The following is a 14,903-nucleotide window of genomic DNA, read 5'->3' as shown; positions in this document are numbered from 1 at the left end:
GTGGGGGAGTTCAAAACTAAAGGACACTGGTTTAAAGTGAAGGAGAAAGATTTAAAAGGGACCTAAGGGGCAATGTTTTCACACAGAGGGCAGTGCATATATGAGGGAGGGTTCTGCCCGAAAAATCAACTCCCTTGCTCCTTCGATGCTGTCTGACCTGCTGTACTTTTCCAGCACCATATTTTATCAACTCTGACTCTCCAGCTGCTGTGGTCCTCACTTTCTCCGATGGAATGAGCTGCCAGAGGAAGTGGAGTTTGATTCAATAACAACATTTAAAAGGCATCTGGATGGGTGTATAAATAGGAAGGGCTTTGAGGGATATGGGCCAAATGCTGGCAAATGGGACTATATTAATTTAGGATATCTGGTTAACATGCATAACTTGGACCAAAGGGTCTGTTTCCAGGCTGTACAGCTCTATGACTCTATATTCCTAAAAGAAATGTTTGCCACTGATGTGATGTGGCAGAGATCATTATTATTCCCCTCTGAGATCAAAGATTTGAACTGGAGAGCAATACAGGGGTAATATGACAACCATGGTAGTGAGATTTGTTTCACATTGTTGCAGTTGTTGCTGACACGTACAGTGGCCTCCTTTGGTGCTTAAACCTATGCAATTCTATAATACAATTGATTCTTTCATGAATAAGTTTCTATGGACTCCAAACACTGACCAACATTCTCCCGGTTTGATTTAGAATAGACCACAAAAATGAAGATTCCTTGTCAGAATTCCACATATCTTCTCCACCAATGGTTCTTGGTCAATGATCAGCAGTACATTACCAGTATTTACTTACTTCCCCTCACTATCAGAAACATTCAAATCAATCCTTGTTTTAAAATATCAAATTTAACTGGAGCACAACACATTCAGACTCCGTGATGTTTACAGCTTGTTTATGAACCTGCATTTGCTATCTGAAACAGTGGGATCTTGCTGCACTTTTCATTAAATGACATTAACATATTCATTTAGATATAGGATGTTGTGAGAATCTGCCACACTGCACCTGCAGCAATTTAACAGCAAACATTAACTCCAAACAGTTGGCACGGTGGCACAGTGGTTAGCACTGCTGCCTCACAGCGCCAGAGACCCGGGTTCAATTCCCACCTCAGGCGAATGACTGTGTGGAGTTTGCACGTTCTCCCCGTGTCTGCGTGGGTTTCCTCCGGGTGCTCCGGTTTCCTCCCACAGTCTAAAGATGTGCAGGTCAGGTGAATTGGCTATGCTAAATTGCCCGTAGTGTTAGGTATAGGGGTATGGGTGGGTTGCGCTTCGGCAGGGTGGTGTGGACTTGTTAGGCCGAAGGGCCTGTTTCTACACTGTAACGTAATCTAAAAAAAATCTTTCAGTCCCTTTCTTAACAGCAAGAGCAATGATGCACAAGGTGAATAAAAACGAGTCAATGAGGTGTGAGAATTAAAGTCAGACAATTTGCTTTATTTTTTTCATATTTATATTAAGCAATAACAAAGTGGTAGTTTTAAAATAACAAAAAACTGCTCTGATCACAAATTCTTGCTTGCACTGTTATTATGTGCTTGTGGCACTGTGGTAGGATCAGGGAATTGAAGAACCTGTAGCTGTGCATGTTTTGCAAGGAGTGACAGTTCATGAATAATTAAATAAAACTCCACTAAAAAGATATTTTGCAATGTTATTCCCCACTACCTTGGAGACACTGACTTGCTAGAGTGTGGCTCCACAAGACACCAGACCTAGTCAAGTTGCTCCTGGTGTGAACCTACATACTCAGATGTCAGCACTCAATAAGCTGTTAACTAGAGAGCTCTTCACAGCCAAATCCCACCCTGTTCTCATTTGAGAACGACACGTGTAAACTTTCTAGAAAGAGTCAATTAACAATATTCAGAAGAGATAATTCTACCTGATTTGAGATAGTTTGGGGTGCTAAGAGCAATTCCAGTATTACTATTGCTTCCCAAGTGAAATTAACCCAGAGGAAACAAAAACTGGAATAGTTAAACACTCCAGCAAGCACTGCTGCTGTCTACTCCATTAGAACAGAGTTCTCTCTTGGTTTTAAAGGAGACCATATTTAAAGCAATGTAATATCCACTGTACAATTTAATAAATCAGAAAAATACAATTACAATTTAGTTTGGTTCAAAACATTATAAATTAAAGATTTGATAGGTTTTGTCCATTTCATTTTTTAACCTTATGACATTCACCATGAAATATATGCAAACAGAAATCATATTTAAAATAGAAGAGGCTGATTTGAGACAGTAAGGTGCCCTGATCAGTGTCAAGTTATTATTGTAGTGTGACAATCAATGCCCAGATAGCTAAATTGGAATATTCTGAATTGTGATAGCCACTAAAGTATACACATTAGGCTCTTACACTATCTCACTAGCAGTAGAGTGGTCCTTGGAAAACTATAGTGCAAAAAAGTCACAAGTACATTCCAGGTTGTTAAAAGGCATTTCAGGCATGGAGACATTTTTCGGACTGTCAAACGCGTTCAGTCGAAACAGGGTTTCTTGCTCTAATCACCCAAACAGAATGAAGAATTTTAATGGGTGGAGTTTGGAAATCAATGCTAACTGGAGGTACTATCAAACCATCCTAAAATACAAGGTGACATGGATCAAAACAAGTCCCAATGAGACTTCCATTTTCTCTGTGACAGATATTCCTGTTTTGTTCCCCTCAAAAAAAGCTAAAATCTACAGCTGCCTGGATGTTTGCAGTGGAGACCAGTTTATACCAGTACAACTGACTTTGTACTGACAACACTATCTTTTCAGATGTACGTACAAAGCTTGAAGTGAGAGTTGAAAATCCAAATTAAAAGACTAGTTTCATTGTACTCATTTGGTATGCAACCACACTGAGACATGGCATCCTGCAAGTCAGAACCCACATAGATCCTAAATGTGGTGACTGGTATATTCTTGTAAAATTATTTGTTTGGAATGCATGTTTTACAAGTCAGAAAGGGCAGGACTTCACATCAACCAGCATCTAGCAAATCTTCACATTTGGGATGATCAAGAACAATTTGGAAAGATCTATGATCCCTGTAGGACTGAGATTTCTTTTGCTGGAGAAGAATTCTGAGAAAGAAACAGTTCTGCTTAAATTCATGCAAAAGTAACAGCAGAAGTGCTAACAGGTTTCACAAAAAATAATTAAAATCTTTATTTACTACATCAAAAATGTGATTGTGCAATGAAATCTTGTACATTTAAGCACATTATATTGAGACATCAAATACAATATAATTCCATAGTCTGAAAAGTAAAGGTGCATGTTGTGTGTTGATGAATTATGTGAGGGTTGGAAGTTTAAACGTAGTATACAGTCACCGTTGGCTGCCCATCTTTGTCGAACACGTATTCCTTTTGTTCATCAACATCACCATCCACACTCTCATCATTTAAGAGCTTGACATCTGAAGCAGCAATCTCCAACTGGCTGCTATTCACTGGACTGGGTGAATCACATTCATCGTAACTAATGTCAGGCACATCATCTGACTGAGTGTCTGTGCTATCTTCATCACTTCTTATGCTTTCTGGTTGGGCAAGAGTTACATCGCAGGGTTTACTTGTGATGCAGTCTCTGTGGTCACTATTGGAAGAGTTAGCCTTCTCGTCACAGCACAGTCCCTCCACTGACTGAGTGTGGATATGAAGTGATTCATCAATGCTGCTACCACTGGTTAAACAAAGGTGGCTGGGTTTGGTTTCAATGTCAACTTGCACTTCTAGATTATTGCACTCCCTGTATTGAAAACAGAAATTAATTAGCTTAGCATGAAGCTCTCAATTACAGATTTAGATTTTGCCATAGTTACCATCTCAGTTATAGGCAGTCCTACAGTTGTGTTCAAAATGCTGAATAGAAGACGAGATGAATCATTAGCTGTTTTTTAATCCAGAACTGAAGTTTTGTTCAATCTGCATAATCATGCAAACTAATGAAAATGATACATTTCCTCATCACAAGTGGCCATTCTGCTTTGACTTGAATAAGGTAATTCCTAATTACTTTCTGTGACCTTTTTCAGACCCTGATATAACCCTACTCTTGCAGCTCAGTTTTAAAATTGGACCAAACTAACCAACTATGCTTCTACTTTTATCATGGTTCATCAGCAGAAGTGAAGAACAACCAGACACTTCTTGGTGAATGGGTGAAAGAGAGACTTCTCCACCACAGGTGAAAAATGTTTCACCAAAACTGGGAGAAATTAGGCTCATCTTTTGCAGCCTTTAAAAGGAAAAGTCCATGTTGCCTCTAACATTTAATAGCTTTGTCCTAAAGATGATATAATATGTTTGAAAAGACATTGTTAAAATAGAGTTTTTCCAAATTTATTCTTTAAAAAGTTCCTAAACATGTAAGTCAGAGTCAAATTTAGGCACAGCACTTTGACTTTCCTGGAGAGTGCTGAACTATTGCAGATTTAACTACCTAATGTAACTGCTCCCCAAATAGTGAAGAATTTCAATATTAAATGGAATTATGCATCCAGTGGATTTTTGGCAGAAGACGATCATGTTAGATGATGATTCTAGTTCTTTCAGCCTGGTACACTGTATTCATTGATAATGAGCAGGCATTTCTATATTAGGGGAGAAAGTGAGATCTGCAGATGCTGGAGATCAGAGCTGAAAATGTGTTGCTGGTAAAGCACAGCAGGTCAGGCAGCATCCAAGGAACAGGAGAAGGGCTTATGCCCGAAACGTCGATTCTCCTGTTCCCGGGATGCTGCCTGACCTGCTGTGCTTTACCAGCAACACATTTTCATTTCTATATTAGGGACAGATTGCATGATTTCTTGGTACAGCACCTTCATTCAGTCCACAATCATGATCCCAAGCTTCAAGGTGCTTGTTCTTTTAATTCTCCCCCATTTGACTTTGCCTCCTATAGTGTTCTAATTAAGTTGAACAGAGCCCAATTTCTTGTTCAGACACTTTGCAGCCTTCTGAAATTGATGATGAGTTCAAAAATTTCCAGTCATAACCACAACTCCCACTTCTTTGGCCAACAGCTGACAATAATAATACTGTCAATGTCATTTACAGTTCCACAAAACCATCTTTCGTTTCTCTCATCCCATTGCCATGCTCTTTTGCCTTGCACCATCTATTTTGATATTTAATCATTCTTACCTTCTACTATGTCTTAGATATTTCTGGTTTGTTCTTTCCTGCTCTTGTTCTTGCTCAAAACCTGTTACAAGTCTAACTTTTTCCAGTTCTAACAAGACCTGTTTCACTTTCCCCATGGGCTGCCTGACCTGCTGGGTATCCCTGGCATTTGTTGGTTGATGTTGCTATTTTCTGAATGAAATGATTAATCAATAAGGTAGTATTAAATATAAAGCTTTACAAAAGTGGAAGAGAGTAAGATCTTTCAAGACAAGAGGGTGAAATAATGCAAATGTAACAACTGTGTGTAAAGGATTTCCTTTTGGCATAAACTCCCCTTTTTATTTTCAATCATTCTTGAGCCTCAACTAGCTCAAACCAGCTGTGACTGGAAAGATCAGAAAACAAAAAGCTCCCAGGCTCTGACAATCCTCGTGACAAGCTGAAGTTAAAGAAATGAACTGTATTGCCTTCATGGAATTAAAATTAGATTTAGAATATGACCTACTTTGGGAATATGTGGATCAATCTAATCAAATCTAAAGAATGAAGCAATTTCCAAACTTTAATAGTTACTGGCTGGAGGTTTCCTCAGTAAAAGTTGCAGTTTACTGGTTATCCATTCTATAGCAGCCTGGCATGTTTGTTATCTCACCTGTCATGTGGATTGTATGAGCTGATGATTGAACCTGCCATAGCCCTAGTGCTGGCATTATCACTGGTTGCTCCAAGGCTGATGGAATCTTTATTCAAACTGTAGCTTTTTTTAATATCAGTCTGAATCTCCAACCTGTGAAACATATTGAAAAACATCATACTTGGGTTTGTTATCAAAATCAAGTTCTCACTTCAATATGGCACTCCAAACCTGAAACAGTTCCCCTCACATTTCTTCACCAGATTCAGCAAAGGATATCCAGTTTTACAGGGGAATGTATTACTGTATCATGAGCGATAGCAGCCACTTCCCCACATTCTTCACTGTCCCAAGTTTCCTAGTCTATTCAGTCCCAATCTTCAATTTGATACTGCAATCTCTTCCTCAAAATAATTAGGTCCAGTCTATCCTATATTCTGTAAATCTTACTACGTATTGTAGAAAGATAGGTCTACTGAAGGCATCTCTTTAGTTGAATTAATGCACAACCTTACCAAATGATAGATAAGTAGCACATGAAATTTCATAATGGCAGAATAAGATTTATACTTCAGCTTTGTCACTAACTAATTGTAACTAATTCCAGATTGAAAGAACTGATATAAAGTTTCCTCCCCTCCTTATTGCAAGCTCTGCACTTTAATCAAGAGTAGAAGGCAGGTTTGTATTTTGTACTTTTAATCAATGAGATTGAAAGGTTCATCTGAAGTTTGCTGTAGGCTTAACATCATCCTTTGGATCATTTAGGATGTGATCATTGCTATTGTATCACAAATGAAAACATTGATGCAATTTGACATGGGTCTTTTATACAACATGCACATGATGGCATAGGTGTTAAAGTATACAATTGTTTTGTCATTGTCACACAGTATCTTCAAAACAATACAAGAGAGAAAGGAGATCATCTTTTCCAGAGTGAATTCCAACAATGGCAGAACCAAGCTCTGTTCCACCCTTAACTAGATGTTTTTATTCTTTAATGAGATGTGGGCATTTCTGGCAAGGATGGCATTTATCATCGTCCCTAACTGTCCTCATATCGAGTGGCATGCCTTTCTAATTTAGATGCAGTCAGGAGTCAACTGCATTGGTGTGGATCTGGAGTCACATACAGACCAGCCCGAGTAGGGGTGGCAGATTTCCTTCCCTAAAGCACATTGGTGAACCAGGTGCCTTTTTTTCCGCATTATACAGCGAGCAACAATAGTTAGTTATATTCCAGAATTTAAATTCCACCTGTCCCCTATTTCTTTAACACCTTTACAGAAAAAAATGGAGTTAATATTTACCTGCCATTCTGTCCATTGCTCCCTGACAGTGCCCCTCCAGTCAGCGTGCCCCCCGATAAAGCTGCAAAGCTGGCAGTCTCACTGTAGTTGCTCTGCATTACACTCACACCATCTAAGGGGCTGCCACTGGAACTCAGAACACTGGTCAATCCCTCGACACTACTCTCTCCAATGCTGGGGTTCTTCAGAGCATGCCAAGCATCAGCAACTGAAAGATCACAGAAAGATTAGGAGGAGAGAGAAAGACAAGGCAGAGAGAGTGGAAGAGTCAGATAAAGAAAGACCCATATCAGAGAATAATGTTAAAAACTCTCCTCATGATTATTTAATGTTCATTCACTTGTCATCTATCTCCTACAGGAATATAAAATACCACTAATTCTCAAGGTTAAATTTTAACCGGTGTGAATATCTGAAACAATTAACACATTTAAATTCCCATTTATATTATTTTTCTGAAACAGAATTGTCACCTTTTTACAAACTCAGGATTTAATAAGTTTTACTTCAAATTCACAGTGGCATTTATTGGATGGAAATAATAGGTAGTTTCTGAAAAAAAAATTAAATTACATTTCTGAGTTGAAGTTGAGGCTCCATTGGGGGATTTAGTTTTTAAAAGATCTCTTACCATAGAATAGAATACCACAGAATTCTTACAGTATGAGAACAGGCCATACAGCTCAACAAGTCCACAGCAACCAACTGAAGAGAATCCCATCCAGACTCTATCTCTATAACTGTGCATTTTTCCCATGGCTAATGCATCTAACCTACACAACCTGAATACATTGGGCAGTTTACTTTGGTCAATCCAGCTAACCTGCACAGCTTTGAACTGTGAGAGGAAACTGGAGCACCCGGTGGGAATCCACCCACACATGGGGAGAATGTGCAAACTCCACACAGTCGCCGGAGGCTGGAATCGAACCCAGGTCCCTGGCGCTGTGAGGCAGCAGTGCTAACCACTGAGCCACGGTGCTGCAGTTGAGGCTTCAATTTGGTGGAATGGTGGCGGGTCCAACCCCACTACATTCTCACTTCCTCCAGAATCAAAGTGGGGCAGGACGATTTGTGGATGTGTACCCACCACACTGTCAACTGAAGCTTTTAAGTCAGCAATTAATAACCTCCTCTCAGATGGCAGGACACACCATACACAAGAGGGAAAACAGGTAGTGATCTTCCAATGGGGGGAATGGGGCACAAGGGGAGGGTGTGGAAGAGCCTCCCTGTTCAAAAGGCACTAAGTGCCTGATCAAAGGTCACCATAGTCACTTCCTTCCGACTCTCTTCTCATTACCTCCCTTCAACAAAACCTTATAGCCTGACGTAGTATGCCCCCTCCCCAAGCTCACTGGTCAATCCTCTGGTAACCCTCACTCCAGCCACAGCCTCTCGAATGACACAGCTAATCACAGGAGCTTTCATTTGGCAGCACTCATCAGACGCCTTCTCCATCCTTGTGGTCCCACCATTGGCTCCTTAAGTGAGGATCAGTTAACCAGTGGGACATCCTGAAGGAGGCAATGTGTGTTTCTTGCTAAACAAAAAAAGCCAAAGAAAGCCAGAAATTGCTGGAAAAACCTAAGCAGTCTGGCGGCATCTATGGAGACAAAGCAGAGGTCCAGAGGGTTCAGTGGAGCCAAAACGTTAACTCTGCTTTGTCACCACAGATGCTGCCAGACCTGCTGCGTCTCCCAAGTCATTTCAGGTGTATGTGTGTGCCCAGCTGGCATGACCTCCCTACTGCTACTATCAAATGCAGCCCCTTGTAAATGAGAATGCTGGGGAATACCATCAGACAAACCACCAGACCCGAAATGTTGACTCTGCTTTCTCTCCGCTGATGCTCCCACACCTGTTGAGTTTCTCCAATTACTGTTTTGTTACTGCATCAGATTTGTTCTACTGTGCACGTGTTGCAGTCATTTCCAATACATGGTTCCATTTCCAGTACATTTACAGATTTTGCAGGTAGGTACATGTGTAGAGAACTTGCTATATGTAAACAGACATACAGGTGAGAAGAGACGTCTATATAAGATAGAAAAAGATGTGACTAAACATGTACGTATGTGAGTATACAGGCTTTGGATACATAAACACACATGCACAAACAAGCATATGTGTAAGCAAACATATACACACCCTCAGGTAAATAAGCAAATACACCAGGTGAACAAATGGATGCAGTGATCGGGAGATAGTCTGCAAAACGGAATAAGACATGTACGTAGTCAGCTGGCAAAATACGCACTTACACAATATACCCTTCTGACAGAGCTGCAAACTTTTCTGGGATACAATTAGCTATAAATTTCTAATGCATGCTGAATATTGATGTAGCCCTTTTAAAGTGACTCTCAGCTTTGTGTCTGATAGTTACCAGTAATTGGTCCATCATCTTCATCAAATTCAATCTTCACTCCTTTTCCATTGGCTGTACTAACTCCACATCCACCGCCACGGCAAAGTGATACTGGGACCACGCCATAAACATAAGCCAACATGATGGGAACTCCAATTCCTTAAAGAAAAGCAGACCTGACCTTAGTAATGTTTTGCTGAGAAACAAAAAAACAGCCAGCTCCCAATGTTCCATCCCTCTGAAATGTGCATTGACAACTCGATCCCCTGACCTGTCCGGACTTGTCCGACCTGCCCAGCTCCTTTTCCACCTATCCACTCCACCCTCTCCTCCCTGACCTATCACCTTCATCTCCTTCCCCACTGACCTATTGTACTCTATGCCACTCTCTCCCCACCCCCACCCTCCTCTAGCTTATCTCTCCACGCTTCAGGCTCTCTGCCTTTATTCCTGATGAAGGGCTTTTGCCCGAAACGTCGATTTTGCCTGTCCTCGGATGCTGCCTGAATTGCTGTGCTCTTCCAGCACCACTGATCCAGAACCTGTAACCAGTTACAGCAGCACTGATTTTACTCATTAATTATTTATAAAAGAAAACTAATTTACTGTAGGCACATAAATAATACTTGTATCAGAGAAACATTCATAAGACATCTTCAAAAAATTAGTTGACCAGCTGAGATATCCAGTTGTAATGTTTTTTCAGGGTAAGGCAGGGTCACTGTTTACCATTTTTATTGTACTTATTTAAAGAAAAGATTTACGCAAAAATAAAAGGCCATTGACTGCAGGAATTGAATTTCTACTAAAGCCAATTTTACAGCTTGTCATCTAATTCAAATTAAAATGACAATCGTCAGCCGATTCAGCCCAGACTTACGTTAGGAGAATTCCTTCAGCAACAGAGACAGCTGGTTCCTTGAGAACTTCATGCCAAGGGGCAAGTTACCCACTTATTGACTTGGATCACAATCAAAAGACTCACCTGAGGAAGTTTAGCAAGCTTGCCAGTAAAGATGGTCTTGGCAAAGGGTCTGTCTTGTTTTTAAAAATGGTCCTTTTGTTATTTGAACCAAGGTGAGGTTTAATTATGTCTACCTTATGCAGAGCAATACAAAATAATCAGGCAGATTAACAATTTGTTTCTGTCCTTGTCTCACTAGTATTTACAACCACTATATGAAAGATTTAGGATTGCATATGAGACACATGATTCAGTTTCAGCCTCAAAGGATCCCATTGTTAATGCCTGGGTTATACTATTGTGTAGTTAGATGTTGGACAGTATGAGACTGAGATTGCTTGTAGGAGTGATTAGCATTTCTGCATTTAAAAATATAGATTCAGACCAACAATCCATCATGGATTGTGACTAACATGCAATGAAAGGATTAGTGTTGCCCCTTATTTCTCTCACAGTAACAATGACTGTCACCATCAATAACAGCAAAAACACTTGAGGGAAGACAATGAGATTCCTCAAGAGGGTGAAGAGATCCTAAATGTCAAGATGAGTTTGGATTCAGCCAAACAAAACCAAGAGGTTTATTATATGAGCATTGTTAGAGCTGATGGGTCCATAGTTCAGTCAAGGAGTTCTGTATATGCAATCAGAGTATCAGACAACAAATAAAATCTTGGAAAAGCATAATTCTTGCTCCTCCAACTTGAAAACTGAGCCAAGGCAGTAAATCTTATTTTAACAGAAGGTTAGTCATTCTGTGGATATTGTGTTTGTTGTGAGATCCAGTCTCCAGTTAGAAATTCAGAGCTTACCTACACTGACTGCAGCTATCACAGGAGAAGCAATAACAGATAAGGTAACTGCACCAGTAATTGCCAGATTCCTTTTGTGCTTTGAAGTCTTCTTTCCTTTGTAGCGACTGTGAATCTAAATAACAAAAGCCAGAATTAGTTAAGACATTTACAAATTCAAAAGAAAACCTTCAAAGAGAACAGGAACATTTTTTTTGCTTGCATCCTACATATGCCAATTTTCTTCAATCTGAACAATACTCCTGAAATTGACACATTTACATGATACTGCATAGCTGGAAATGTGTTGCTGGAAAAGCGCAGCAGGTCAGGCAGCATCCAAAGGCACAGGAGAATCGACGTTTCGGGCATAAGCCCTTCTTCAGGAATTCCTGAAGAAGGGCTTATGCCCGAAACGTCGATTCTCCTGTTCCCTGGATGCTGCCTGACCTGCTGCGCTTTTCCAGCAACACATTTCCAGCTCTGATCTCCAGCATCTGCAGACCTCACTTTCTCCTCATGATACTGCATAGGCTACATGGAGGGGTAAATGTCTAATGTGTTTCCATGCTTGGTGTTGATTTTAAATTTGCTTTACAGCGAGTGGTAAAGAACTTATTCCCTTTTCTTCATTGCAAAATAGACAGTGCAACCATTTCAAGTTAAAAAAAAAAATCGGGGTAGAGATAAAACTACCATTGTCCTAGCAGGCTGCAGGGCTACTCTGGTATTAGAGAGAGAAAAAGAGAGAGAGAAAAAGAGAGAGAGAAAAAAAGAGAGAGAGAGAGAAAAAGAGAGAGAGAGAGAGAAAAAGAGAGAGAGAGAGAGAAAAAGAGAGAGAGAGAGAGAGAAAAAGAGAGAGAGAGAGAGAAAAAAGAGAGAGAGAGAGAGAAAAAGAGAGAGAGAGAGAGAAAAAGAGAGAGAGAGAGAAAAAGAGAGAGAGAGAGAAAAAGAGAGAGAGAGAGAAAAAGAGAGAGAGAGAGAGAGAAAAAGAGAGAGAGAGAGAGAGAAAAAGAGAGAGAGAGAGAGAGAGAGAGAGAGAGAGAGAGAGAAAAAGAGAGAGAGAGAGAGAGAGAGAGAGCTGTTTAACCTCCGGGGAAGGGAGAGGTTGAGAAGGATATTTCTTCATTGTAACCCCAGCTGCTGTGGGAATTGAACCCATGCTGTTAACAGTAGCTTGCCATTACAAGCCAGCTATCTGGCCAACTGAGCTAACTGATCCCCCCACCCCCAGAGTAAATCAATGTTCCAGTGCCATTTCGCTACTGGAAATAAATGAAAGTTTAGTTTCCAAAACTATCATAAACTAAAATGCTAACATAAATTTTAATTCAAAACCAATTTGATCAATCACTAATCTGTGGCTGAACTCAGAAGAATTACCTTCTTAGTGTTTGGGTTGGACAAACTGTAGAGGATTTAGGAGAGAAACAATCATTCAATCCAACCTTTAAGCCTATCGATCTACGGCTCTGTCAGTCACTCATATACTCATCGAGTTTCCTTTTGAAAGCATCAAAGCCAGTTGCCTCAGCTAGTTGGCTCAAGCCTGTGGTACTGGAGTTCTACTTTCTAAGCACTCCAAGCAAACACAGTTAAAAATCACACCACAGCAGGTTATAGTCCAACCGGTTTAATTGGAAGCACTAGCTTTCGGAGCGACGCTCCTTCATCAGGTGGGTTGTGGAGATTGTCTACAACCACCTGATGAAGGAGCGTCGCTCCGAAAGCTAGTGCTTCCAATTAAACTGGTTGGACTATAACCTGCTGTGGTGTGATTTTTATCTTTGTACATCTCAGTCCAACACCGGCATCTCCAAATCAAGTAAACCACATTTTGCTTTAGACGTAAATCTGGTACTTAGTTTTTAACATCTTTTCCAATCTGCTTTTATTGATGTTATTTACATCTCTAGATCCTTTTGCTATTTTATACAGCTCAATTTCTTATTTTCTGAAGGTGTTACACAGCAAACTTGTTACCCATTGACCCTTTGCAACTGCATGTAACCTCAGCCGTTAAGTTCAAGATAGAGATTTCTAGTTACTAATGACATCAAGGAATATGGGGATAGCACAGGAATATGTTAAGGGACAAGATCAACCACATTCTAGAATGAAAGAGCAAATTTGAGGGACTGAATGGCCTACTCCAATATTCATTCAACTAGGATACACCCAGCAACTGAGTATTTTGATGATATGAAACACCTGTATTTAAACAAGAACAATGACAAGTTTGGGGCAAAAACAGAAAACGCTGGTCAGGCAGCAGCCCTAGAGAGAAAAAAAAAGTCAAGGTTTTGAATCCAGTGACCCTTTGTCAGAGCTCTTGTCTGGGATGTTGCTAGAGAACGACCTGCATTTTTACACCAACAAAAATACAATTTCAGGTACCAAGATGGGAAGAAACCCCACTTCATGAGCAATAATCACAAAGAAAATGCCTTATTTTAGGGCTTATTAGCATTAAAATAAAACTCAGAAAATGATAATAGTAAACCATGTCTCCTAAGGTGAATCTATTAAAAAAAAGTTGAAGAATTCAAATTAGCATTCAGATCCACTAGATGAAATATAACAATTATTATTCTCCGGTCCAACTTCATAATTTACTGCATGCTTATTGTTTTCAGCAAGAAGACAAGCTGTGATCATATTAAATGTTGGAGCTGACTCAAAGGGCTGAATTGTCAGCCTTACTCCTATTGCTTATGTTATCAGAGGACATTAAAACAATATGTTACAAACAAAGGGGCAGATGTACTTTATTATTTTCCTTTACCTTCCGACCAACATAAACTGGGATGCCGATAATCATAGCTGGTACAGCAATTCCAGCGATGAGAGAAATGCCCACTGGAGCACCAATCAATGTGCCAAGCTGCCAAAGAATTTTTTTCTTCTTGCTCCATGGCTTCTTTCCCCAAAATGTACAGCCAGAGGGACTAGAGATGGCAACAGAAGAAAGGGATTTTTTTCACTAAGATAAAAGCATCAAGATGCCAACATATCATTGAACACAATTAAGAAAACACAGTCATGGAGTCATATAGCATGGAAACAGACCCTTTGGTCCAATGCCAACCAAGTTTCCCAAACTAAACTGGTCCTATCTTCCTGCAATTGGCCCATATCTCTAATCACCAGATGCCTGGAGGAGGAATGCCACATCTTCCACCTCAGGACCCTCCAAACCCACGGCATCAATGTGATTTTCATCAATTTCCTCATTTCCCCTCCCTTCTCTCCCCCCCCCCCCCCCAACCTTATCTCAGTTCCATCGTTCCAGCTCAGCACTGCCCTCATGACCTGTCCATCTTCCTTCCCAGCTATCCGCTCCACCCTCCTCTCTGACCTATCACCTTTACCCCACCTCCATCTACCTACTGCACTCTCAGCTACCTTCCCCCCAGCCCGATCCCCCTCCCATTTATCTCGCCACACCCTCGGCTCACAGCCTCATTCCCGAAGAAGGGCTTTTGTCCAAAAGGTCAATTCTCCTGTTCCTTGTATGCTGCATGACCTGCTGTGCCTTTCCTGCACCATACTCTCCAGCATCTGCAGTCCTCACTTTAGCCATATCCCTCTAAACCTTTCTTATTCATGTACCTATCCAAATGGCTTTTCATGTATTTGGTTCAATGTAAAATAGATTCATCTCTCACAGCTAGATGGCAAT

General features: G+C 40.5%; 1 protein-coding gene across 3 annotated transcripts in view; it reads right to left on the bottom strand.

Moving 5' to 3' along the window:
• Positions 1-1,432: 1,432 nt before the first annotated feature.
• rnf19b (ring finger protein 19B) overlaps positions 1,433-14,903 on the bottom strand; it is a 179,480-nt gene continuing 166,009 nt past the window's right edge. For all 3 annotated transcript variants that reach the window (XM_043717448.2, XM_087976778.1, XM_043717445.2), the window contains exons 6-11: positions 14,007-14,169; positions 11,243-11,357; positions 9,485-9,625; positions 7,096-7,303; positions 5,801-5,935; positions 1,433-3,769 (exon numbers count right to left, since the gene is read on the bottom strand). In XM_043717448.2, coding sequence (XP_043573383.2) covers positions 3,331-3,769; positions 5,801-5,935; positions 7,096-7,303; positions 9,485-9,625; positions 11,243-11,357; positions 14,007-14,169 — 1,201 coding nt within the window. In that variant the 3' untranslated portion in view covers positions 1,433-3,330. The remainder of the gene's footprint in view (positions 3,770-5,800; positions 5,936-7,095; positions 7,304-9,484; positions 9,626-11,242; positions 11,358-14,006; positions 14,170-14,903) is intronic.

Source organism: Chiloscyllium plagiosum, unplaced genomic scaffold (genome assembly GCF_037043375.1).
Source record: "Chiloscyllium plagiosum isolate Xiang-an unplaced genomic scaffold, Cpla_swu_hap1 HiC_scaffold_30, whole genome shotgun sequence".
Taxonomy (NCBI): Eukaryota; Metazoa; Chordata; class Chondrichthyes; order Orectolobiformes; family Hemiscylliidae; genus Chiloscyllium; species Chiloscyllium plagiosum.
The sequence above is the reverse complement of the archived record's forward strand: the minus strand, read 5'-3'. Positions and strand labels throughout refer to the sequence as shown.